Source organism: Carcharodon carcharias, chromosome 4 (assembly GCF_017639515.1).
Source record: "Carcharodon carcharias isolate sCarCar2 chromosome 4, sCarCar2.pri, whole genome shotgun sequence".
NCBI lineage: Eukaryota > Metazoa > Chordata > Chondrichthyes > Lamniformes > Lamnidae > Carcharodon > Carcharodon carcharias.
The window spans coordinates 39490664-39517530 of record NC_054470.1 but is presented as its reverse complement, the minus strand read 5'-3'; the positions used below and the strand labels follow the sequence as shown (position 1 = coordinate 39517530).

General features: G+C 40.1%; 1 protein-coding gene across 3 annotated transcripts in view; it reads right to left on the bottom strand.

Annotated features, from left to right (window-relative positions):
• Window positions 1-681: 681 nt before the first annotated feature.
• LOC121277251 (spindlin-Z-like) overlaps window positions 682-26867 on the bottom strand; it is a 108469-nt gene continuing 82283 nt past the window's right edge. For 2 of the 3 annotated variants that reach the window (XM_041186487.1, XM_041186489.1), the window contains 5 exons: window positions 25216-25264; window positions 14942-15192; window positions 14575-14811; window positions 5619-5806; window positions 682-1912 (listed from right to left, as the gene is read on the bottom strand). In XM_041186487.1, coding sequence (XP_041042421.1) covers window positions 1862-1912; window positions 5619-5806; window positions 14575-14811; window positions 14942-15192; window positions 25216-25264 — 776 coding nt within the window. In that variant the 3' untranslated portion in view covers window positions 682-1861. Of the gene's footprint in view, window positions 5807-14574; window positions 14812-14941; window positions 15193-25215; window positions 25265-26867 lie in introns of all 3 variants that reach the window. The other variant, XM_041186488.1, reaches the window with a different exon arrangement.

The following is a 26867-nucleotide window of genomic DNA, read 5'->3' as shown; positions in this document are numbered from 1 at the left end:
CTTGATTGGCATCTCATCCACCAACTTAAACAAACACTCCCTCTACCACTAGCACAGTGGCAGTGTGTACCACCTACAAGATGCACTGCAATAACCTGCTAAGGTTCCTTTCGGCACCTTCCAAACCCACAACTTCTACCACCTAGAATGACAAGGGCAGCAGATGCATGAGAACATCACCGCCTCCAACTCACACCATCCTGATTTGGAACTATATTGCCGTTCTTTCATTGTAGCTGGGTCAAAATCCTGAAACTCCCTTCCTAATGGCACTGCAGCTGGACCTACATCACATGGACTGCAGCAATTCAAGTTGACGGCTCACCACCTCTTACACAAGGATAATTAGGGATGGGCAATAAATGCTAGCCTTACCATCAATGCTCACATCCCAGCAAAGAATAAAAAGTCAGGTAAACCTCGATTGCTCACATGATCAGCCTGTGTCCACTCAATTATCCATGGTTTCTTGACACATTGGAGTAATGCACTATCCAGTGGGTCAAAATAAGAACAATTCCCAGCAATATAATGGACTTGTAAGTGCAGCAGAATTGGGTATGTCACTACTTATACTTATTATCAATCTTAGAAGTGTGGACACGGTCCTTGTTCAATGCCAGTTGTCTTCTAGTTCAATAAGAACTTCAAAAATAGTGGTTAAAGATTGTTTCATACACATTTAAATTGCACAGAAATTTATTTTTTATAGTTATACAACATAATTATAAAAAACCTTACAGAAGTAAACAGATTTTTAAGATGTGAAATGTTTATAGATCTAATGGCATACAGCAACATGATCTACAATGTCTATACATTTGAAAATTTGCCTAACTCCAGAAGCAAACATCAACATTGCATTTTAACTATACATATACCATAAACTGTTAAGCTGAGTTTTCTTTAAAAAGCATTGTAACTAATGAAGGACCATACATTTTGTAACTGTATTCTAATGGTGGTATTTTCCCCCTTATTCAAGAATAATCCAAAAACGTAGTAGCATGGAAATAGTGGGCTTTGTTTCCAAAAGCAAGTCAAATCATGAGGTCCATTATCAAGCTCCCTGCTACACATACTTCTATTATGCCACCATCTGAACTAAATTAACTGCATTGTTTTACATTAGCCAGATCTACAAGAGATAAAGCAATGGCTCAAGGCACAAGTGTCAATAAATGCTCATTTTGTGCGTTTAATTTTAGTAACAAAAGGCCCCTTTCTGCTTATAAGCTCCAATAAGTACGATTTTAAATCTGTATCTTTACCAAACTTGGCACGGACATTTTAAAATGCTCAGGATACAGATTCCAAGAGAGGGGTTACATGTTTAAAAAGGTAAACCTAGCTTTTTCACATTTGTTAATTGATTATGAAGAACCCTTGCCAGATTTTCTCTATCTCCCCACCACCCCACCCCACTCAAAAAAGGAAAAAGTATGGTCCCTTTTAAGACATAAGCCACCACAATTGGCACTGTTCTAAAATCAGTGCATTTCATCCTAGCTAACAATCAGACAATACAATAAGCAAACAGGCAACCTAAAATAAGGTGTTACATGCATAGCTGATTATGTGAAATGGGTCTAACATTAGAACATGCAGAAAAACACAACGTTTGCATTTAAAAGATCACACTATATAAGCCATATTTCACACACAGTAGTTATACAACCCAAGTTAAATGATCAACTATTTTTAATACGTATCCAAGATTGTGTCAGTTACAACCACAAGCCCCAAGATAATTTTATAAAGCAATACTGGCTCCCAGGGAAAAAAAAAATTCTACTGTTAACCAAGGTCATGAGAGCACTGCATTCAAATCTGTAACAAATTCAATTTGAAGTTCACTCCATCAAGTACTGTTTTGGTGTTCCCTGCCCAATTTGTGTTTCTGCGGAAAGACCTAAAATAAAGAGTCACATTTGGTTCAATATCAATAAGGATTAGATTTTAAATCATCTTGTAGACCTACTCTAGAAACATTTACAAGTTGACAAATTTGCAGAAATTCTGCCAATACTGAGTTTGCAGGTCTGATGAATCTGTTTAAACACACTGTTAACAACACAGAGACTTAGAGCTGGGTTAGAAATGCTTCATAGTACAGTATCAAGGGGTTCTTTGTGAGCAGAAATAATTTAAAAACACAGTAACCTGCCTTTGGTTGCCTACTTTGGAATACTGGAGAAATGACAGTTCCTGCATGTAGTCATTTTCAGATTAAACATCAATGATGTATTCATATTATTGTCCAGCACATTACATTTAGGTACAAGCCATAAGGCTAAAGAATTGCAACTTGAATAAATAAAGCAAAAACATGAATAGGTGATTAACAACTTATTTTAAAGAATCCTTAGTATCTTAATTTTTGAAAAAACTGTCATCCAGGTTCACAATTCGTTGCCAAAAATTGCCTCACATGAAAGTTGGGTTTTTACAAACAGTCAATATTCTACCATAAACCCTTGAAAATGGCTGTTGTTTTCGCTGCAAGTAAAGACTAAGGTAGCTCTAATCAAGTGGTAACTAAGCATGCCTGCTATTGGGAATCAACATTATTGTCAAAGAGGGATCTGGAAAGGTACCCTAGTCTAAGAAAAAAAGCTGTTGGCGTTTAAAACCTGGTGACGTAATAAGTGTAAAATGTTTTTTTTAAAGTTTCTAACATTGAACTAGTGTTCCAGAATACAGTTTCATAACCAAGAACAGGTGCACAAGTAAATCATTTTTGAATTACAGCTTTGAAAAGAAATATTTAAAACAGTAGCATTCACATCAGATTCCTCAGAAATACACTGTATTCGATGAATTAACCAAACAGGCATTGTGACCAAGGACTATTGCAGTCAATTAAGATCAATGATTTAGGTTAATGAAGGATGCACAAAAGATTAATACTGCAAGTGACATCTAGTTCCATATCCCAGGAGGAGCAACAAAGATGATCTCCTCAAGTGAAGGTTTCTCAAAACTGAGATTTTAAATTGCATCATAATTGGTCCACCACTATGTACTGTGTTTACAATACACGTTAAATATTTTACACAAAATGGTACCAAACTTTATTTGGTAGGTTTAATTATAGAATTTTAAATGACTCAGTGGATTTATACAGACAAGGAAAACCCCAGTTGTGTGCATGGTTAGCCAAGACAAATTATAATGTTAACACCACCAGGTAAGTAGGAGGTTTCAATCATGAAGGGGAATCAAATAAAAATCCAGATAAGGTTCCAATTCACAGTGGGTCTACCTGAATATTAAGATTGTGCCTTTTGCAGTTTATTACCCCCAATATTTAGGTAAACACATGTTGAATCTTCACTTGGGCAAGATGTTGGATTTCTACCAGCACCTGTGGAATCATATCCCAGTGTAAATTACTGCTGTCAGGAGAGGCTGAAGAAACATCAGGCATTGGGGGTGGTGAAGGAATGGAATAAGTTATGGTCCATTAACAATTCTAAGGAAAGTAGTTCATATAAAAGCATATATTATAAATTAAAGTTCCCACTTTCTTCATGTCATGAAATCAGAAATGCTATTATATGACAAAAAAGAGACACACACCTGTGGTTTTAAGGCTATGGGATATTTTGATATTCCATCTGTAATGGTATGAGATGCCCATTTGACACTCATTAAGTTCCAAAATACCTAATAAGGAAAATATTAATGTTGCCTGATGCATTGCTTACTCATTTTAGGTTCATTGCTGCACTTATACTTAAATCACTTCCAAATTCCAAGGCAGGTGACATTCTTCCCAGGTACAATGTGTTTTTTTTTGCTGTAAAATATCCTTGCCCTAAAGGTATAAGCAGCAGCATTTGGAAATTCAGATTATTGTGTCATTATTTAAATTGCCGCTTTACTCGCTCACTCCCAATCACGTCTAGAATGCTTTATTTTTAGAGAACAATAATTTTATTGTTGTTACTAAGTACAAGATCTGAGCAATGACAGAACGTAAGACATTTAATCATTGGACTAAGAGCGTTATAGACAATTGAGGCATGTGACTTTAAATATTTATCAGATAATAAGCCTTGGGGTGTTAAAGAATTTTTTTTAATGGAGATAAGCTAAATATTATTTTGCACAGCACATCTTAAAATTGAAGTATGATAATTGGTTTGACCAAGATTCAGCAGGCCAGAGCCGAATCAGCTTCTGATAGGTTTTAGGAATTACTTCAGCTACACTGTACAGTTAAAGTTATTAAGTTTACTCAAAGGAAACATTTAAAGATAATTATAATATTATAGCCAATTAACTGTGCACCTTCTTAGCACAAATGAAGTACAGATCTCATAGTGGATGAAATGTGTCACTATAAAAAAAGCCAGCCAAGGTAAAAACAGAATAATTTGGCAGGTATAATTTAGAAATAGCAACAAGTTCATTTTAGACACCTCCTCATAATATTCCACCGAAAAAAGTCATATGATATTTGAATTTGTGTCACCATCAATGAAAGTGAAAACAAAGTTGTCAGATTGTTGGAAAAACCCAACTGGTTCACTAATGTCCTTTAGGGAAGGAAACCTGCCATCTTTGTCAGTCAGGCCTATATGTGACTTAACAACGTGGTTAATTCAGCTGCCTAGGAAGCCACTTATTTGTATCAAACAGCTCACCTTCACCTGCTCACATACATGGCAGCAGTTCATGACGACAATACACCTCCACAGGACAACTAGGAATGGATAATAAATGCTGATCTTGCCAGCGACGCTCATACCCGAGAGAGAATTTTAACAGTATCACTTTTGTATTCTCAGCACCATGATAACCAGTATAGAAATATACTGGTTGTTTTCCCAGACTTTCACGGCTTATTTTTCTTCCCTATTCCTCTCTCACATTGCCAAACTTCTCATATTAAATTTCACCTTTCATATGTGTACTTTCACTACATAATAAAAATAATGAAATTTACCTAAGCTCCTTAAAAAAAGGGTTTAAGAAAAATGTTCAAGTGCATTTCCTTTAATATGTATGGCTCATTGCAGTTTTATTAAGATCAAAAGGTATGTTATAAAATCTTAATAAATTTGCAGCTTCCTTCGAGGTCAAACAAGATGTACTTGATTTCAAAAAAGGACAGTTGTCAAAAAAGGTGTAACATGGAAACGTGTTATAAGACTGAATGGTGTCTGATCCATTCTTCTTTTTCCTCTCTGTTTATTTTTCAATTCAGAAAATTATTTTTGTCCAATTGAAAATTTGTTTTATGCTGATACATTTTCTCACTTTTTTTCCAGACCCTAATTTAGGTTTCTTATCTTGAAGCTTTATTGTTTCCCATGAGTGACAAAGTACTCTGGAAACCTAGTTCCCTTATTCTAAAATACTGGTTTTAGACTGTTTCTTTTGCAAGTAACCCTCTTGCATTCAAACCATCATAAATGGTAACATTAGTAGAACCATTTGGCTGATTCAAACTTGTGTTGTATTTGTTGTCAATGGCAGAGATTGTGAGATCACAATAGCTTACTGGGCTTTTAGAGCCTAGTATATCAAGGTCCGCATATGGAAAAGTCCATGAGTTGGCCAATATGGCCTTCCCACTGCACTATGAAATGTGTCTAAGAGGTTTTTACCAAATCATAGACATAAATGTGGAAATCGTCATCAAACTTGATAAAATACACTGATGGTTTTGCTTCTACTTGGTGGATGACCATGCCAGTCCTCTTTGAGCCATCTTCTTTGGCGTATTCCACTTGTTTACCCACCAAGCTGTCTACGACTTCTCCTGGCTCTCTCTCAGCTGGTGGAGAATCATTATCTGTGGAAGCAGAAATTTAACAAAACATCAATAAAATTAGGACTCTACAGAACACTATGACCCTACCCTTAAACGTAAATGTACTTTCAGTGGAAAATACTTACACCTCTACAAGATCAGTATTCAATGACATAGTTTGACTGTCTGAAATCCTTAACTGACCTTGTAGAGTCTAGCAGATAACTGATTTCAAAGACAGTAAAATACCTATTCATAGTGGATGAAATGCATGACTATTGAAGAAAGTCGAGGTAGAGGTCAGAATAATATGACAGTCATAATTTACAAAGCAGCAACCAGGTCATTTTTGACAGATTTTCATAATATTTCATTGAACAAGTTCTTATGACATTAGAATTTAAACTGGTGTGAGTAAAAGTGAAAATGAAGCTGTTGGATTGTTGTAAAATCCTATCGGCTTCACTAATCTACTTTAGGGAAGGAAACCTACCATCTTTGCCCAGTCTGGTCTATATGTGATTCAACAACGTGGTTAATCAGCTGCCTTGTGAAGTGGCCTAGGAAGCCATTCATTTGTATCGAACAGCTCACATGCATGGCAGCAGTTCAAGACGACGATGCCCCTCCTCAGGGTAACTAGGGATGGATAATACATGCTGGCCTTGCTCTCGACACCCATACCCCGAGAATGAATTCTAAAAGAATTACTCTTGTAATCCGAGCACCTGGTGAATCAGCCTCCAGGTTCAATCCATGAAGTGTAACCGAAGAGGATCATATTGGGCTCTGTTCCTCTCTCCACAGATGCATCTTTCGATTAGGCACTTTACAGCCTAATCAGTGTTGAGTTCAACATTGAGTTCAACAACTTCAGACCATGAACTCTCTCCTCCATCCTCACGCCTTTTTGATCCCCTTATTTCATTATTCACTTTTATTTTTAAATTTTTATTTTTTTCTACTTATTTTTATTATTAAAATTTATTTCCATGTTTATTCATCGTTTTATCCCCACCTTTTAGCCTATTTTCAATCTTTTTTCCCCATCACCTTCCCCTCTCCCCACCCACCCTCAATGGGCCATCGGTCACTTGCTCATGTTGTTCTTTCCAGAGTGCTTTCCCTGGTCTGGCTATTATCACATTCTGCTTTCTACTCTTACTGTCACCATTAGCACCTCCTTTAGCCAGTACCACCACCATTAACACCCCTTTGACCTTTTGTTTATGACATCTTTGGCAATCTCTCCTTTGCCTCCACCTATCACTGGCCTTCCATCCAGCTTCACCTGTTCCACTCCCCCCATATACAGTATATATTTCACCACATTTTTATTTCTCTTTAGCTCTGAAGAGTCATATGGACTCGAAATGTTAACGGTCTTTCTCTCCACAGATGCTGTCAGGCCTGCTGAGTTTTTCCAGCATTTTTTTGTTTTTGTTTCAGATTTCTAGCATCCGCAGTATTTTGCTTTAATGCTACCAGACCTGCTGAGTTTTTCCAGCACAATGTTTTTATTTCAATTAATATAAGAAGTTAGATCTTCTAGTGATACGCAAAACATGCTAAACTTGCCTTAACTGATATTTTCTTAATTCAATATTTTATAACATTTGACTATATTGTTGTCAGCATTAGTACCAACATTATAAAGATATGGCAGAAACCTAGGCTACGGTTATCAATCTATAAGTTGTATCCCCATATTCATATGACATAATCACATTCAGCAATCAAACATCAGATGTGGCAAAACAAAAACAGAATTACCTGGAAAAACTCAGCAGGTCTGGCAGCATCAGTGGAGAAGAAAAGAGTTGACGTTTCGAGTCCTCATGACCCTTCAACAGAACTGAGTGAACATTAGGAGAGGGGTGAAATATAAGTTGGTTTAAGGTTGGGGGGGGGTGTGGTTGTAGGGACAAGCAAGCAGTGTTAGGAGCAGATAATCAATAGATGCCACAGACAGAAGAACAAAGAGGTGTTGAAGGTGGTGATATTATCTAAACGAATGTGCTAATTAAGAATGGATGGCAGGACACTCAAGGTACAGCTCTAGTGGGGTTGGGGTGGAAAGACTAGCAGGGCATAAAAGATATAGATTTAAAAATAATGGAAATAGGTGGGAAAAGAAAAATCTATATAAATTATTGGAAAAAACAAAAGGAAGGGGGAAGAAACGGAAAGGGGGTAAGGATGGAGGAGGGAGCTCAAGATCTAAAATTGTTGAATTCAATATTCAGTCCGGAAGGCTGTAAAGTGCCTAGTTGGAAGGAACTGGAGAAACAGCACCTCATCTTCCAACTAGGCACTATACATCCTTCCGGACTGAATATTGAATTCAACAACTTTAGATCTTGAACTCCATCCTGCATCCCCACCCCCTTTCTGTTTCTTCCCCCTTTTGTTTTTTCCAATAATTTATATAGATTTTTCTTTTCCCATCTATTTACATTATTTTTAAATCTATATCTTTTATGTCCTGCTTGTCTTTCCACCGCACCCCCACTAGAGCTGTACCTTGAGTGTGCTGCCATCCATTCATAATTAGCAAATTCGATTAGATATCACCACCTTCAACACCTTTGTTCTTCTGTCTGTGACATCTTTTGATTATCTGCTCCTATCACTGCTTGCTTGTCCCTACAATCACACCCACCCCACCTTAAACCAGCTTATATTTCACCCCTCTCCTAATATTCACTCAGTTCTGTTGAAGGGTCATGAGGACTCGAAACATCAACTCTTTTCTTCTCCACCGATGCCGCCAGACCTGCTGAGTTTTTCCAGGTAATTCTGTTTTTGTTTTGGATTTCCAGCATCCACAGTTTTTTGTTTTTATCTCTTTGTTTTTATCAGATGTGGCAATGCTTGCCACAGTAAAACAAACCAAGTTTTCAAATAGGTCAGACATCAAAGATGCTTTGCTAGCAGGGAAATGTACTTGTGATACCCAATTGTTAAATGGGGATCAGACTACAACCAAATGTATAGTTCCATTATATCATGGAATATACCAAAGCAATGTTAAATTGAATTAAAACTGACCTCATTAGTTTTAAGCCGCAATTCCAAAACAAGTCCTGGCATAAAGTGGATATAAATATATTATGAAACTCCAACTAAACCTTTGCCTAGGATCATAAGAAAGAGGAGTGGTAAGCATTCAGCCCATTAAGCCTACTCCGTCATTCAAAACGATCATGGCTGATCTGACTGTGGCCTTGACGCCACTTTCTTGCCTGTTCCCAGAAACCCTTGACTCCCTTGTCAATCAAAAATCTGTCTAACTCAAGTCTTGAATATATTCAATGGCCCTACCTCCACTGCTCTCCCGGGGAAGAGAATTCCAGACTAGTGAGCGTTTGAGAGAAGAAATTCCTACTCATCTCTGTCTGAAATAGGAGACCCCTTATCATTAAACTGTGCCCCCAGTTCTAAATTCTCCTACAAAAGGAAATATCCTCTCAGCATCTATTCTGTCAAGCCTCCTTAGAATATACGTTTGAATGTTTCAATATGATCACCTCTCATTCTTCTGAATGTCAAAGAGTATAGGCACAACCATTCCTCATTAGACACCTGTCATCCAAGGAATCAGCCTAGTGAACTTATCTGAACAGCTTCCAGTGCAAGTACATCTCTCCTTAAGTAAGGAGACGAAAACTGTACACACTACTCCAGGTGCAGTGTCACCAATGCCCTGTACAGTTGTAGCAAGACTTCCCTACTTTTATGCTCCACTCCCCTTTGCAATGAAGGCCAACAATCCATTTACCTTCCTAATTATATGCTCTACGTGCATCCTAACTTTCTGCAATTCACATATAATGACACCAGGTCCCTTTGTATCGCAGCACTCTGCAGTCTCTCTCCATTTAAACAATGCAGTAAACTGCGTGCTACCCGGCATTATATCAACCAGGATGATCTATTATCTGGAATTTCTGACAGCTCGATTTTGTTTGAAAAGCCGTTTTGCAGGTCAAAAACGAAGAGTCAAGTGGTGGATTTCCAAAACCCCAACATTGCAGTTGATCTTCGGGTGTGGTGGTGATCTGTTCGGTTCTGATTTTTTTTTTAAAGAAAGCTGGCTGGAAACTCATAAAGTTGCCAAAGGTCAGAAGCAACAGTTGACGCTCGGAGCAACTGTCAGTGAAACTCTCAGCTCAATTTTTTAAAAAGCTGGTCTAAAGGTCATGATTTCAGTTGTGCTGTTGGCTTGGTCTTCTGTTGTGGTGGTTTTACTATGATGTCCTGCTGTGCTGGAGCCCTTGACTGCTCAGCTACTTCCCCTCTTCCCTCAACCATTCAAAAGACAGAGCAGCACCTTGTCTTGTGTCTGGAGTAATGTAAACTCCCTGTTAACTGGCATTTTTGATTAACTGGCACCACTGATTCTCAGAGCATGCCAGATAACAAAGATTTTACTGCATTCTGCCTGCCAAAGTGGACAACCACATTTTCCCACATTATACTCCATCTGCCAAATTTTTGCCCACTCACTTAACCTACCTAAATCCCTTTGCAGACTCTTTATATCCTCTTCAAAACTTGCTTTCCTATCTTTCTTTGTATCATCTGCAAATTTGGCTACAATACAGTTGGTCCCTTCATCCAGTGTTAGATCCGTAAGGGGATTTTGACCCGAGTCTATAGATGGCCCTGGTGGTTTCACCAAAATCCCCTTAACTCAAAGGATGGCGTTACTCGACATATGAATAACAATGCCACCTGTCAACATTGGAAAGAACATTTTTAACAACTCCTCAACCATGAATCCACAGTGGCAGCTGATACCCTCCAGACTATCCCCCAGTAACCTGTGGTACAATCCATGGGTGAAGCACCATCACTGGGAGAGCTACAAGAAGCAATCAAATGAAAGAAAAACAAAAAAGCCTGCGGCCCCCAATGGTATTCCAGCTGAGAATATGAAAGCTTATGCTCACATCAAGACTCCCTTGCAATCATCCTACAGATTTGCAAGGTATTAGACATCCATCCCCCACTCCCACCAACTCCTGGAATACAACTATTATAACTGTGTTCAAGAAGAGAGATAAATTATGCTTTGAAAACAACCGAGGTATTTCCTTCTTGTCCATAGCAGGGAAAATCCTGTCATGCACTCTCCTGAATCACTGACTTCCTATGGCTGTGGAAAACCTCCCACAGACAGTGTGGGTTTAGGCCTTCCAGAGGAATCTCTGACATGGTCTTTGTTACCAGACAAATCTAAGGAAAACATCAACAACTCCACCAGGGACTCTTCATTGCATTCATCAACCTGACCAAAGTATATGACTTAGTAAATCGCGAGGCTTTGTGGATTGTGCTCCAAAAATTTGGATGTCCAAGAACCTTCATCACAACCCTGCAACTGCTTCTTGATGATATGACTCCAACTATAATCAATGGGAGATATGAAACAGATGTCTTCAAAATCCAGACAGCTGCCAAGCAAGACTGTGTGATAGCCCCCATACTATTTACAATCTACCTGACAGTGACCTCATCAACTGTCTCTGGTGGGAGTATTAAATACCACCAAGGTGGAAATTTCTTTAACTTCAGTTGCCTCCGTGCCAAAATTACATGGACCAGCATAGACATCCATGATCTACAGTTTGCGGATAACTGCAGCATCTTTGCCCACTCTACACCAGATTTGCAAGCCACTCTCAATCTATGCAATTCTGCACACAAGGGATCGGCCTGTCCTTGAATGTTGCCAAAATAAAACTCATATCAACCCAGACCTGTTCATCCAAATATTCCACAGCCCATATATATTGAAAGAGACACTCTGGAATAGATTGAGCACTTCTCATGCATTAGCAGCTACCTCTTTCAAAAGGCCACCATTGATGATGAGATCCAACACTGGATCAGTCATGCCAGCTCAGCCATCTACAAACTATGGCAGTGAGTGTTTGACAACAAAGAACTTTGCAATTCGGCAAAAGTCTTTACAGAGCAGTTGTCATCACCACTCCTCTGTACTGCAGTGAGATTTGGACTGTGTATGAGCAGCACATAAAAACACTAGTGAAATTCCATTAGCAATGCCTCCGCCTCATCCTCCGGATTCAGTGGGAGGACTGTTGAACAAACGCTAGCGTTCTTCTTGAAACCAACTCAACAAGCATTCAGGCAAAACTCCTGCAAAATCAACAATGATGGACTGGACAATAACCGGATTGCCAAAAAGCATCTTCCCCCACTAGGTCCTGTTCTTACAACTCTCAAATGGTCAGCATTCTGGGGAGGACAAAGAAAAACACTCTAAAGCTCTCACTTAAGAATGGCAACATTGACCTTAATGAATGGGAGGTGCTTGCTACCAACTGTTTAAAATGGCAACAACTTGTCCATCAAGCTGCATCATGCTTTTGAGTCCAAACATCTTAACAATGAGTTAGGGTGGCAGTGGAGAAGGAAAGAAATAGAAGCAAATCCTGCACTCCAGATCCCACTACCTTGTGGGACAATGTGTTCATTTTATTCATTTATGGGATGTGAATGTTGCTGGCTAGGCCAGCATTTATTGCCAAAACCTAATTGCCCTTGAGGTGGTGGAGAGCTGCCTTCTTGAACCGCTGCAGTCCACGTGATGTAGGTACAGCCACAGTGCTGTTAGGAATGGAGTTCCAGAATGTTGACCCAGCAAAGGAATGGTAATATATTTCCAAATCAGGATGAGGAGTGGCTTGGAGGGGAATGTCCAGCTGGTGATGTTGCCATGTGTCTGCTGCCCTTGTCTTTCTAGATGGTAGTGGTCGTAGGTTTGGAAGGTTCTGCCTAAGGGGTCTTGGTGAACTCCTGCAGTGCATCTTGTTGATGGTACACACAGCTGCCATTGCCACATGGGGGGAGTGAGTGTTTGTGGATGGGGTGCCAATCAAACTGGCTGCTTTGTCCTAAAGTGTGTTAAGCTTCTTGAGTGTTGTTGGAGCTGCACTCATTCAGGCAAATGGGAGAGTATTCCATCACATTCCTGACTTGTGATTTGTAAATGCTAGACAGGCATTGGGGAGTCGGGAGGTGAGTTACTCACCGCAGGATTCCTAGCCTCTGACCCAATCTTGTAGGCACAGTATTTATATGACTAGTCCAATTCAGTTTCTGGTCAATGGTAACCCCTACGATGTTGATGGGGGATTCAGTGATGGTAATGCCACTGGAGGTCAAGGGCCAATGGTTAGATTCTCTCGTTGGAGATGGTTGTGCCTGGCACTTGTGTGACATGAATGTTTCTTGCCACTTGTCAGCCCAAGCCTGGATATTGGCCAGGTCTTCTTGCATTTGGGCATGGGCTGCTTCAGTATCTGAGGAGTGGAAAATGCCCAAAAATCTGCTGATCAAGAATCAGTCTGCTGAGTCAAGGAAGACCCATGGCAGAAACTCGCAACCCTGAGTAGGCATCATCCTCGAATCAAGGGACAGCAGATAACAAGTTGTAAATATTGAGGTCCCAACACTAATCCTTGCAGCGCTCCACTAGTTAGTTTTCGATCTGAAAATGACCCATTTATCCCTCTGTACCCTGTTAGTTAGCCAATCCGCTATCCACGTTAATATATTACCCCTAACACCATGAGCTCTCATTTGGTGCAGTAACATAAACACGTGGCACCTTATTGAATGCCTTATGGAATCCAAATATACTATATCTACTGGCTCCCCTTTATCCATGCTCATAGAAGGTTACATCCTCAAAGAACTCTAATAAATGTCAAACATGATTTCCCCTTTCACAAAACCATGTTGACTCTGCCTGATTATTATGATTTTCTAAATGTTCTGCTAATACCGCCTTAATAATGAATTCTAACATTTTTCCAATGACAGGTGTTAGACCAACTGACTTCCTGCTTTCTGTCTCCCTCCTTCCTTGAATACTGGTGGTGTTACATTTGTGCCTTTCTAATTTGCTGGGGCCTTTCCAGAATCTAAGGAATTTTGGAAGATTGCAACCAATGCATTAACTATCTCTGCAGCCACTTCCTTTAAGACCCTTGGATGCAGGCCATCAGTTGAAGGCCTTGTCAACCTTTAGTCCCATTACTTTTCCTAGTACTTTTTCACTAGTGATCATGACTGTTTTATGTTCCTCTCTCCCTTTTCCCCCCTGCTTTTTTACTATTCTTGAGATGCTTTTTGTGTCTTCTACTGTGAAGGCAGATACAAAATACTTGTTCAACGTCTCTGCCACTTCCTTGTTTCCCATTATGAATTCTCCAGTCTCTCCCTCTAAAGAACCAACACTCACTGTTGCTACTCATTTCCTTTTCATATACTTACAGAAACTTTTACTGTCTGCTTTTATATTTCTTGCTAGTTTTCTCTCATACTCCAATTTTTCCCTCTATTATTTTTTTAGTCATCCTCTGCTGGTTTCTAAAATTTTCCCAATCTTCTGGCCTACCATCTATCTTTGCAGCATTGTATCTTTTCTTTCAATTTGATACCATCCTTTACTTGATTAATGCACCACAGCTGGTGCATCCTTCTTGTTGCCTGTCCTGCACTTCCACAGCATTTCATCATTAAGGTTAGACAAAGTAAAAATGTTGGAGTAAGTACTTATAAAGTCACCTTGCTAAGAGCTAGTAGTAATACTTGAGCATGGCCCCCAGTCCACACATTCAAATTTGCACAGAAGCCCATATAACATTCCACAGTGTCTGTACAAATGCAACCTGACTTTTCTAACATTGAATTAAAGTAATTTTCATAATAGCTGGATGTAAACACACAAGGACAGGGAAAAACAAAAATAATAAAACTCTCTTTACACTTACTTGAGTCAGGCATTATACGTAAATCTCCTTCTCTGTAGTCTTCTAGAAGCTGGTACATGTACAAGACAGGATCCTTTTCATAGGTGATATAAAACCACGTGTTCATGATCGGAGCACGTGCAAGCACCATTCCTCGCCACTCATCTTTAGCCCCATCATCATCTTTTTCAAACATGTGCTCAACTGCTTTGCCTATCATCATTTCTGCCAGATCCACATCACTGATTCGCGAGACAGCTAAAAACAAAAAGTGAATATACAGTACTTAGTAATATTAAGTAATTAGTGACCTGTAACGTAAAACATTCTTTTAATTTAAAATGTAAATTTGAATCATCAGTGATCTTAAAACCATATTTTCACTCACAAACTCGATCTGGTAGGACCCGAAATCCTAAGACCCTTTCGTCCTTATGAAGTTCAAGTCCATATACGCAGTCAAATCCATCATATTTGATAAGGTAAAGTGCAGGATTCACTGGTACTTGATCCAGAACTGTGCCTTTCCACTGTGTTATTCCACCTTGTTCTTTCCATCCATGCTCAATTCTGCAACCCACAATGTTCCGTCGTGAATGAGATACTGTCTTGCTTGGCCCCACATTACTACGATGCTTCCTGCATAAAAGAGAAAGCATACCTTAGAAATGTTAAGCAAGAGTGAAAATCAAAATATGACTTCCACACAAGGCCACAGATATAAGTTCATAATAGCTGGTTAACTTGCAGTGGAAACAGAAGAAAAAAAATCGCATATAAACACAATACAGACAAATTAACTACTTCCTCCAAAACAGCTAGTCGCTACAAAAGAATTTGTAACCTGGCAATCAAATCATATAAATATATAATACAAGCAAACGATATATGAAGCAAAGCATCAATAAGCTCTCCTTCTGCGATCAAAATGTCAAGGGAACACACAGATAAACCACAATGGAAACTTTAATAGATGGAGAAATATTTTTATTTTTAAAGCTCTGTCCTTGGGAAAATACCCAGCAGCCCGGGGCCTGTTTTTGGAGATCTACTCAACATGATATACTCTCAATGCTGCAATCCACCCTCTGGCCATGAAGGATACTAACTCCATCCAATATATTTAATGTGAATGTATTTTCTTGAAAGCCAAGTAAATAAATCTAAAAACAATTCTATACCATAAGCTTTTCTCCCCCCTAGTTTTCATCCCTATTCTTCCTTCTGTTAACACATTGACTTGTGCTTGCTAAAGTTTAAAGGGCTCTAGCACCCTCTGGTGCCTCATTAAGTGCCTAATCAGACAGTCTTGACAGCAGATTCAACCAGTGCAGTGAACAGCACCTTAGCCGAGCCTGATTCTATTTTCAGCACACTCCTTCAGGAGTGACAACCCTGGCTGAGTCTGCAAGGGAATGCTGTAACCGGGAATGCTGCAGGGCAATTGCAGCACCCTTGTCATTTAGCTGAGAGTAGCTAACTCAGGCCAGGCAGCAACCGTGAAGACAGAAACGGGCTGATTGTTTCAGGTCTTATAATTCTAAAATCTGAAGTGTTAAGTCTACCACCCAGGATTTTCTGTTTTATTCCTAACTACTAGTGATTGTTATGAATGGGGTTAGTACCCATCATGGTCAGTGGGAGGGATTGAATCATGGACCTTCTGCCCTGCACGAATCTGTGCTGCAACATGAAGTGCATTTACCCACTCAGCCATTTGGGAAACCATTGGGGTTTGTTAATATTATGCTTTCTTCTTGCAATGACATACCATTTAACATATATATTCATCAAAATTTGACAGTTTAATTCAACCTTCATTTCTATGCAGTTGACTCCAAAGTGGTTGACTTTTAACTGTCCTCTGAAATTGTCTAAGCAAACCACTCAGTTGTATCAAACTGCTACAGGAAAGACAAAGAAAAACAAAACCAGAGAGACTACCCAGCATCAACCTAGGAACTGGAAACGACAAAGGCACATGCTGCCCAGTTGACCCTGCAAAGTCCTTCTCAGTAACATCTGGGGACTTGTGCCAAAATTGGGAGAGCTGTCCCACAAAGCAACAGCCTGACATAGTCATACTCACCAAATCATGTCTTACAAACAATGTCCAGACTCCTCCATCACTGTTTCTGTATATATGCTGTACCACCGGCAGGGCAGGCCCACTAGAGCTGGCTGCACAGTGGCATACAGAAGGGAGTTGCCCCAGGAGTCCTCAACATTGATTCTGGACCTCACAAAGTCCCACCGCATCAGGTAAAACATGAGCAAAGAAACTTCTCAATGATTATTACCTACCACCCTCCCTCAGCTGATGAATCAGTGTTGAACACCATTGGAAGCACGGAGGTTAGTGAGAGCACAGAATCTACTCCAGGTGGGGGGCTCTGATGTCCAACACCAAGAGTAGCTTGGTAGCACCACTCATGATTGAGCTGGCCGAGTCTTGAAAGAAATATCTGCCATTATCTCCCTGCAGCAGGTGGTGCGGGAACCAACAAAAAGGGGAAAACCTATTTGACCTAATTTTCACTAATCTACCTGTCACAGGTGTATCAGTTCATGACAGTATTTGTAGGAGTGACCACTGCACAGTCCTCCATGATGTTACGTGGAATTACCACCATGGACACCGGGTAGACTCAGAACAGGCCAAAATTGGACATCTATGAGGTTGTGGGTCATCATAAGCAGCAGAATTATATTCAACCATAATCAATCTGTAAATTCATGGTTGGCATAACCTTCATTCTACCATTATTATCAAGCCTGCGGGCCAACCCTGGTTCAATGAGGAGCACAAGAATCAACTCAGCCCCAGGACATTGCTACAGGAGTCCCTCGGGGTAGTGTCCTAGACCCAACCATCTTCAGCTGCGTCATTAATGCCTTTCATCCAGGGTAAGGTCAGAAGTGAAGATGTTTGATGACTACACAGTGTTCAGTATCATTCGCAACACCTCAGATACTGAAGCAGTCCATGACTTGATCAATGTTATAATTATGAGACTTATAAAACTATTATGTTTTGAAATGTGTCTTCAATTTAAGTTAAAAGGAAAGGGGTAATATGACCTGTTCTGAATCTGCCTGACAGCAGGTCTAAATGACTTGACTGTTAGAGATTAAAGGGGTCCAGATTGTTTTACTGGGAAGAAGGTGCAAGGCATTTACTCTTGGGGACAATGGCAGCAGTCTATGTGCTAACAGTGGATAGATTTAGTGCCTCCAAAGTCCCATAAAAGTGTCAAGAATGTCAGATTGTTATTAACTGTGCTCTAAACTGTCCATTTATTTCCAAGATTAAAAAGAGTTGGGTCTCAAGGATAGCTAATCAGCATAAAAGCAAAATACTGTGGTTGCCGGAAATCTAGAACAAAAAACAAAAACACCTTGAAAAACTCAGCAGGTCTGACAGCATCTGTGGAGAGGGATACAGTTAATGTTTCGAGTCCAAATGACTCTTCATCAGCATCTCTACCTGGATACAAGGCTCATGTGATTCATGTTGCCATAGTGATGGGCTTTCAGACAGGAAGGGTACAGGCGAAGCCAGAGTGATATCGGGTTACAGGCTTTCCTAAAATATCTGAATTTCACAGATGTATTAGTCTGCCTGGGTCTGGGAGAGGGAGAGCAGCTAGAAGTCAAAAGTCTCTGATTCACCATGTGAGAATGCAGGAGAAAGCTTGCGCTTGGATTAAAAAGACCAAATTCTTGAGGAGTTAAATCAGAGCTGGAAGATTCAACTAGCTTGTACTAGAGGGATGATCTTCAGTAATACACTCACTGTGAAAACAGTTCTGGAGGTTAGAAGTTACCAGGCTGAAAAAAGGAAAAGAACACAAGACCCTCAGAATATATTTGGACTGCTATCAGGGGAATCGAAGGTGTACTTTAAGGATAGTGTAACATATCCTTGCTTTTGGTTGTGCTAAAAATAAAAAGAGGCGTATTCCATCAGTGGTTTAAAGTATAAACTTGCTTACAAAGATAGTATTTAGTCAACAGTGTTTGTAGTCTTTGTGACAGTAAACATCATAAAATGCAAAATCTTATTGTGTCATCCATTCAGCTATATAAAAAAAATTCAAACTCCCAGTTAAAAGTTATTAGTGTCTACGGGGATCATAACAACAACTGCGCAGAAGCAGCAAATAATATTCGCTCCTCACAAGTGCCAGGCAATGACCATCTCCAACAAGAAAGAATCTAACCATCTCCTCACAACATTCAATGGTATTATCATCGTTGAATTCCACACCATCAACATCCTGGGGGCTTACCATTGACCAGAAACTTAACTGAACCAGCAATATAAATACAGTGACTACAAGAACAGGTCAGAGGCTGGAAATTCTGCAGTGAATAACTCACCTCCTGACTCCCCAAAGCTAGTCCATCACCTACAAGGTACAAGTCAGGAATGTGATGGTATGCTCTCTATTGCATGGATAAGTGCAACTCAAACAACAATCAAGTAGCTCAACACCATTCAAGACAAAGCGGTTTGCTTGATTGGCACCCTATCCAACACCTTAAACATTCACTCCCTCCACAACCGGTGCAGTGACACGAGTGTGTACTTAATACAAGAAGCACTGCAGCAACTTGCCAAGGTTCCTTCGACAGCACCTTCCAAAGCCATGACTTCTATAGCCTAGAAGGACAAGGGCAGCAGACTTATGTGAACACTGCCACCTGCAAGGTCCCCTCCAGACACCATTCTGAATTGGGAGCTATATCACCATTCCTTCACTGTCTCTGGGTCAAAATCCTGGAACTCTCTCCCTAACAGCACTGTGGGTGTACCCATACCACATGGACTGCAGTAATTCAAAGAGGTGGTTCACCACCACAGAACGGAATACGCCTCTCTTTATTTTTAGAAATGGGCAACAAATGTTTGCCTTGCAAGCAAAACTCTCATCCCATGAATTAATTTTCAAAAAGCAAAAAAAAAATCAAATCAGAAAAATGCAAAGTATTGACATGAACAGACATCAAGGACAATCCATTTTCCGAAAGACTTACAAATATAACATTATGAAGATTATTTTTGTGCCTTATGTAATTGGAAATTAGTTTTTGGGAAGCCCATAGGAAATGTTGACAACAACATTGGTTGAAAGTGCAATTCACATCTAATTAGCAATATTGACTATAGACCAGGATCCAATTTGTGAAAACTGACTAAAGAAATTACATCATAGTGGCCTCACTACAGAAGAGGTCCAATGGGTGTTATGAAGCAAGAACTGAGTAAAAAGGATATGTGGTCTTTTATACTACCAAAAAGTATTTGTAATAAATTATGGCCAAGGAAAATTGGAATATTATACAGCAAAGTGTGTCCATAGGAAAAGCTTCGGAGGTGTACACATCTCTTCCAGACCTACAGTTTGGTCACTACGAAACAGTGAAAACTGCTGCTTTCAATTCCTATGAGTTAGTGCCAGAGGCTTATAGACAGAAATTTAGAAATTTAGGAAAAACAGTCAGACTTTTGTGGAATTTGCTAGATAAAAGGAAATGGCATTTGATAGGTGATGTGTAGGTCTATGAAGGCTGAACAAGACTTTAAGATCCTTAGAAAGGTTGTTCTAATGGAAGAATTTAAAAATACTGTGCCTTTGGAATAAGGTCTCACATGGAAGACCATAAAATTTCTAAGATAAGGGAGGCTGCAGTAATGGCAGATGACTACTACAAGTTATCTTACACGCATATTAGTAACAGGTCTTTGTTTAGGAACTCAAACTGGAGAGATAAGAAATCTGATCAGAGTGAGGAAAATGGCTGGGGGGAAAACAGAGGCACTCCTCAGGTTGGTAAGAGACAGTCCAGACGACAAGTTTGATTCAACGGGATTGACATGTTCTTTCTAATGACAAAGATAACATGTGAAAGCTGAAAGTTGGAAATTAAAAAGCAAGGCTGTAGTAATTGTAGGGTTGCACAGTGCTCCTCCAGAAAATACTATCTCAAGTGAGTAAAGCTTATGACAAGGCGATAAGATCTCGTGTTTATCACTAAAGTGGATCAGAGTACGGGAAATTATGGAAGCTTTCGGTTGAAAGGTGAAGTGTCCTCACATTTGCCTAGTGAGGCATGGGAACCCACCACCTGCAAGTTCTTTTCCAAGCCACACAATATGCTGACTTGGAACTATTTCGCTGTTCCATTCCTGTCACAGGATCAAAATCTTGGAACTTCCTTCCCAACAGCACTGCTGGTGTACCTACACCAGCGGTTCAAGAAAGTGGCTCGCCACCACCTTTTCAAGGGCAATTAGTAGTGGGCCACAAATGCGGGCCTTGCCAGAGATGCCCACATCCCATGAAAGAATAAAAAAAATGTTAATCTTAGAGATATAGGGGAGAATTTTCTCCTTGTCAGGGGGGCAGAGTGGGAGTGGGCGAAGGAATCGCCACCCACGAGTGGCTGCGCGCCACCATTTTACATGGGCAGGCCAATTAAGGCCCGCCCAGATTGACATGCCCCCCCCCCCCCCCCCACAGAAGTGCTGAGCGCTCCCTGTATTTTGGGGGGGGGGGGGGGGGGGAGAAAAAGAGGAGAGAGGAGGGAGAGTCGGGGCCCGCTCTTTTGCGTGTGCAGAGCTGCCTCGGGGAGTTTAATTTCATCATCAAAAAGTGAATAAAAGATTTCAAAAAATTATTTGGACATGTCCCCTCATGTGACAGTGTCACACGAGCTGGGACATGTCTATGAATTTTATTAAAAATTTTCATTAAAGTTTAAAAACCTTCATGAAACCTCATCCTGCCCGTCGATGAGATTCCATGAAAAATGCAAAGGCTGCTTGGGCCAACCCTGTTAATTGTTTTAACTGATATGTAAATGGCCTTAATACGCCTTTGACAGTTTGGCAGGTGCACAGCTGACTCTGCTGCATGCCCATCGAACTGGAGATCTGAATGACACGTGGTGATGTCCCGATGTCATCGCGCATCATTTTACGCATCAGCGGGCAGGGCCTGGCCCCGCACGCCAACCAGAAGATTCAAGCCATAGGGTCAGCAGAGTCACTTATATTGGTAGATGAATGGAATTTCTCTCCAGAAAGTTTGCTAAATAAACATGAGCTAGGATGGAAATTGTTTTACCATTCCTTTGTATTGAGTTAATTTAAAATGAGATCCAGCACCACAAGACTGGGCATCCATGAGGCGCTGTGGGCCACCAACAGCAGAATTGTACCCAAACATAATCTCTAACCTCATGACCCGGCATATTCCCCCACTCTACTATTACCATCAAGCCAGGGAATCAACCCTGGTTCAATGAAGAGTGCAGGAGGGCGTGCCAGGAGCAGCACCAGGCATACCTAAAAATGAGGTGCCAACCTGGTGAAGCTATAAAACAGGACTACTTGCATGCCAAACAGCATAAACAGTAAGTGATAAACAGAGCTAAGCGATCCCACAACCAACAGATCAGACCTAAGCTCTGCAGTCCTGCCACATCCAGTCGTGAATGATGTTGGCAATTAAACAACTCACTGGAGGAGGTGGCTCCACAAATATTCCCATCCTCAATGATGAAGGAGTACAGCACAGCAGTGCAAAAGATAAGGCTGGAGCATTTGGTACAATCTTCAGTCAGAAGTGTCGAATGGATGATCCATCTTGCCCTCCTCCGAAGGTCCCCAGCATCACAGATGCCAGTCTTCAGCCAATTTGATTTACTCCACCTAATATCAAGAAACGCTGGATTTAAGCACCTCAGTTTGGAAAAAGCCTGAGATCCGATTGCTATAGGGAGAGGAACCCATTGAAGTGGGGTGGCAATTTTAAGTACCTTTTCATGGTATCTCAGAAAAAAAGGACAGCTGCTATTTGAGATGCAGAGACAAAGAAGCAACTGCTGCGGGAAAACAGGGTGAATTGTTTGAGTGTTAACAACAAAGCAGGATGCATAGGAGTTTTGTTTATGCTCAAAAGAAAGGGAAAAGAGCACAACAGATGGGGCTTTTGAAGATTTAAGAAACAAGAGTGTCTCCAAGGTGTGCCTTGTTGGTGGTAACTGTACCTGGGAAAACTTAGACGGAGTAAAACGAATGTCAAATGATGCTGTAGGGAAAATGTTAGAAGTTGTTATTAAAGATGTTGTAACAGGGCACTTAGAAAAAAATTCAAGGCAATCAAGCAGAGTCAACTTGGTTTTGTAAAAGGGAAATCATGTTTAACCAATTTATTGGAGTTCTCTGAAGGAGTCACGTGCTGTGGATAAAAGGGAACTGGTGGATGTATTGTACTTAGATTTCTAGAAGACACTTGATAAAGTGCTACATCAAAGGTTATTGCGGAAAATAAAAGCTCATGGTGTAGGGAGTAACATATTGGCATGGAAAGAAGATTGGCTAGCTAACAGGAAGCAGAGAGTTGGCATATATGGTTCTTATTTTGTTTGGCAGGATGTGATGAGTGGTGTGCCACAGGGATCACTGCTGGGGCCTCAACTTTTCACAATTTACATTAATGACTTAGATGAAGGGACCAAAGGAATGGTTGCTCCATTTCCTCAACACAAAGACAGGAAGGAAACTAAATTGTGAAGAGGACTTAAGGAAGCTATAAAGGGACATAAATAGGTTAAGTGAGTGGGCAAGAATCTGGCAAATGGGAGTATAAGGGAAAATGTGAAATTGCCCGTTTTGGCAGGAAAAATAAAAAAGGAACATATTATCTGAATGGTGAGAGATTGCACAGCTGAGATGCAGAGGGATCTGGGTGGCTGAGTGCATGAATCACAAAAGGCTAGTATGCAGGTACAGCAAGTAATTAGGAAAGCTAATACAATGTTATCATTTATTGCAAAGGGAATTGATTACAAAAATAGGGCGGTTCTGCTTCAGTTGTACAGGGCACTGGTGAGACCACATCTGGAGTATTCTGTACAGTACTGGTCTCCTTATTTAAGGAATGATGTAAATACGTTGGAAGTAGTTCAAACAAGGTTTACTAGGCTAATATCAGGAATGGGCGAGTTGTCTTATGAGGAAAGCATGGACAGGTTAGGCTTGTATCCAATGGAATTTAGAAAAGTAGGAGCCGATGTGAGTGAAACCTTTAAGGTCCTGAAGGGTCTTTGACAGGGCAGATGTGGAGAGGATGTTTCCTCTTGTGGGAGAATCTAGAACTAGGGGGTCACTGTTTAAAAGTAAGGGGTCACTCATTTAAAACAGAGATGAGGAGACATTTTTTATTTGAGGGTCGTGAGTCTTTGGAACTCTTCCTCAGGAGGCAATGGAAGCAGAATCTAAATATTTTTAAGGCAGAGCTAGATAAATTCTGGATTAACAAGAGGGTGAAAGGTGATCAAGGGTTTGCAGGAATGTGGGGTTGAGGTTACACTCAGATCAGCCACGATCTTATTGAATGGCAGAGCAGCCTACTCCGGCACCTAATTTGTATGTTCGTAAGTTTCGACCTGGCATGGTGGGGAGAAGTGAACCTTCGCTGATGAGCTGGGAGTGTCTGTGGGACTGTTCCTGCAAAGCTACATATTGGTCAGAAACGCGGCACTGCATAACAGTGTTTTGTAAGACATATTGCAGTGGTACTCATGAATGCAAAAGCTTATTTGTCTTTGGCTCGGTGTATTGCTTTCCTGTTAATTAATGTTCGATCAATGCTGATTCTAGATTATTTGTTTCAGTAGAAGTCTTTAAAAAATGAAATATTTTCCACTGGTTAATTTTTGTTGATCGTTTGGGAAATTACTCTTATTATAAAGTAATCGGTCTCTATGGGGATCATTTCAACAGTGACATTACGGAGGCATGCTTAACTTTATTATAAAGAGAGATAGCACCTTACATGACCTCAAGGCATCCCAAAGCACTTTACAGCCAATGAAGTACTTTTGAGGCGTAGTCACCATTGTAACATAGAAAATGTCACACAAGCAGAAATAAAGTAAACAACCAAATAATTTGTTTTTCGGTGTTGGCTGAGGAATAAATGTTGACCAGGCACTCAGACCACTTCCCTCCTGTTCTTCAATTAGTGCCACGAGTTCTTTCATATCTATCTAAAAGGGGAAATGGGTCTAAATTTTAACATTTCATCCAACAGAGCACCTGGGACAGAACAGCATTCCCTCGATAATGCACTGAAGTGCCCGGTTATAAATACTCAAACTTGAACTGAGCCTAGGGAAGAGGTTACACAATGTCAAGCATGCTTTACTGCAGAACTAGTATTTGCCCAGCTCTAGGGCTGCCAAGTCAAGTTGGATGTACTCCTGGAAGTTTCAACACATTACCTCCTTCTCCAACTGTCCTGCACTTAACACTATCCAAGCACCACCAATCATCTTTATATCTATTCCCATATCACACTTTTCTACACCCATGAGAAAGCAAACAAAAACCTCAGTACCTGATTGGATGATTCTTGACCATCAGTCAAACCCCCTTTCCTTTACCTAGTCGAACATTTTTATAAGTAATAAGAAAAAGTGTTCTAATAAATTATTTTTCACGCCCCATAATTTTGCTCCCAGTTTTTCTCCCAGCAGTGTCCTAGAAATTGATCTTCAACTTCTGGAGACTCCAGGACAATCCTGGAGAGTTGGCAACTCTACTGAGCTTATTAAATTTTACAATCACAATTGTTTTGGCAGACACACCTGTGATTAGTTTTCTTCTTCATCATATTGCCAGAAACACCAGGAAGGCCTAAAAGAAATGAAGAGTGATCAAATCATGTGACAAACACATTGTTGAAGCACACTGGAAATATCAAACATCAATTTATCAAGTTAATCAAGTATCAGTTTGGAGTTAACGTGAGTCTCAAGGGAAAGTAGGGATGGGCAGTAAATGCTGCCTTTGCAAGCAATGCCCAAATCCCAAGAATGATTTTTTTAAAAAAAAAGTGTGACTGTACTTTTGTTGATACGATTTTCAGGTCATTTAGCGTCTCTCTGCTCTGAGGTGTACTTTCTAATAATGGTTGTATTTCAATGCTTGGATTGACCACGTGAGTTATGTACTGGTTCCAGTTTTAGAAGGCCTTAAGAACAAAATCCTCGTGCTGGCTAGCTAGTGCTGCAATGGGTACTCAGCAAGCAAACTATTCAATGTCCGGAGGTAGCAGCTTTTGTTGCAGTTTTGAAAATTCTAGGAAATTTTTATTTGCCCACATGGACTCCATACACAGTAGTGTGTGGTGATGCTCATGCTCAAAGATAAAACCCGTGAAACATAAAAACATAAGAAATAGAAGGAGTAAGCCATTCGGCCCCTAAAGCCTGCCCTGCCATTCAATAAGATCATGGCTGGTCTACTCCCTTTTATAATAATTTAACTTTATATAAATTACCCATTTTACAACATTGCTACGATCAGTTCAGCAGAGATGAACTGACTCCTCTCTTTTTCCTACTCGAATTGGTTATAAGAGTTTGAATTTAAAAAGGTGATATTACCAATTTGATATATATTTAATGGTGTATAGCTCAATGCAAGAAATAAGCCAGCTAGGTTCCTTAAGTTAATAAGTGTTAATTTTATTGCTAAAACTCAGGTAAAGATGCATAAATTATTAACCAAAGTTTAAAATGTACAAATATGTCCAACTGCCCACTAACACAAACAACACACACAAAGTCCCCCAAGCATGCAAAAAATAAATAAAACACTGCAGTGTATCAGCTATTAAAAACTTTGCCAAACAAGTTAGGAACAAAAATATTAATGGATTGTCTAGATTGTCTCTGTTTACAGTTGAAGGGTCCCTTTCCACAGTGAAGTAGTGGGTCTGCAGTCATGGTTGATTGATTCAAAATTCTCCTTTGAGAACTCTTGGTTTGCAGCAATGAGGTCTTCTGGTGGGTTTTTCAAATTGCAAACAGTTCAGATTTGATGACAGAGATTTCAGAAGAAAGAGATGGATTAAGGCTATTGCCCCTGTGGCAGTCTCTCTGACTATTCAAAATCCAGTATCTATTCACCCAAGGGCTTGATCATGTGACCTCTCTCCAAGAGCTCTGTAGACTGCGTCTCCATAAAAGCAGGCTATATCCTTCACAAATGCAATATAGTAGCTGCGGTATGCTAGTGTCCAGCCAATGATATTATAAATTAATTTTTTTACATAACGCATTTTCATAACAGCATGCAGTATGATCAAAAGTAAACCCAGAGAAACTTTAAGCATTAAGGGAAAAATAGTCATACATCACGGTTAGTTGCCCTTTAATAAAGAGTACAAATGTATTAAGCAAAGATGTTCTTCATTTTGTTGGAACAGACAGATGACTATGCTCAACTTAAACGC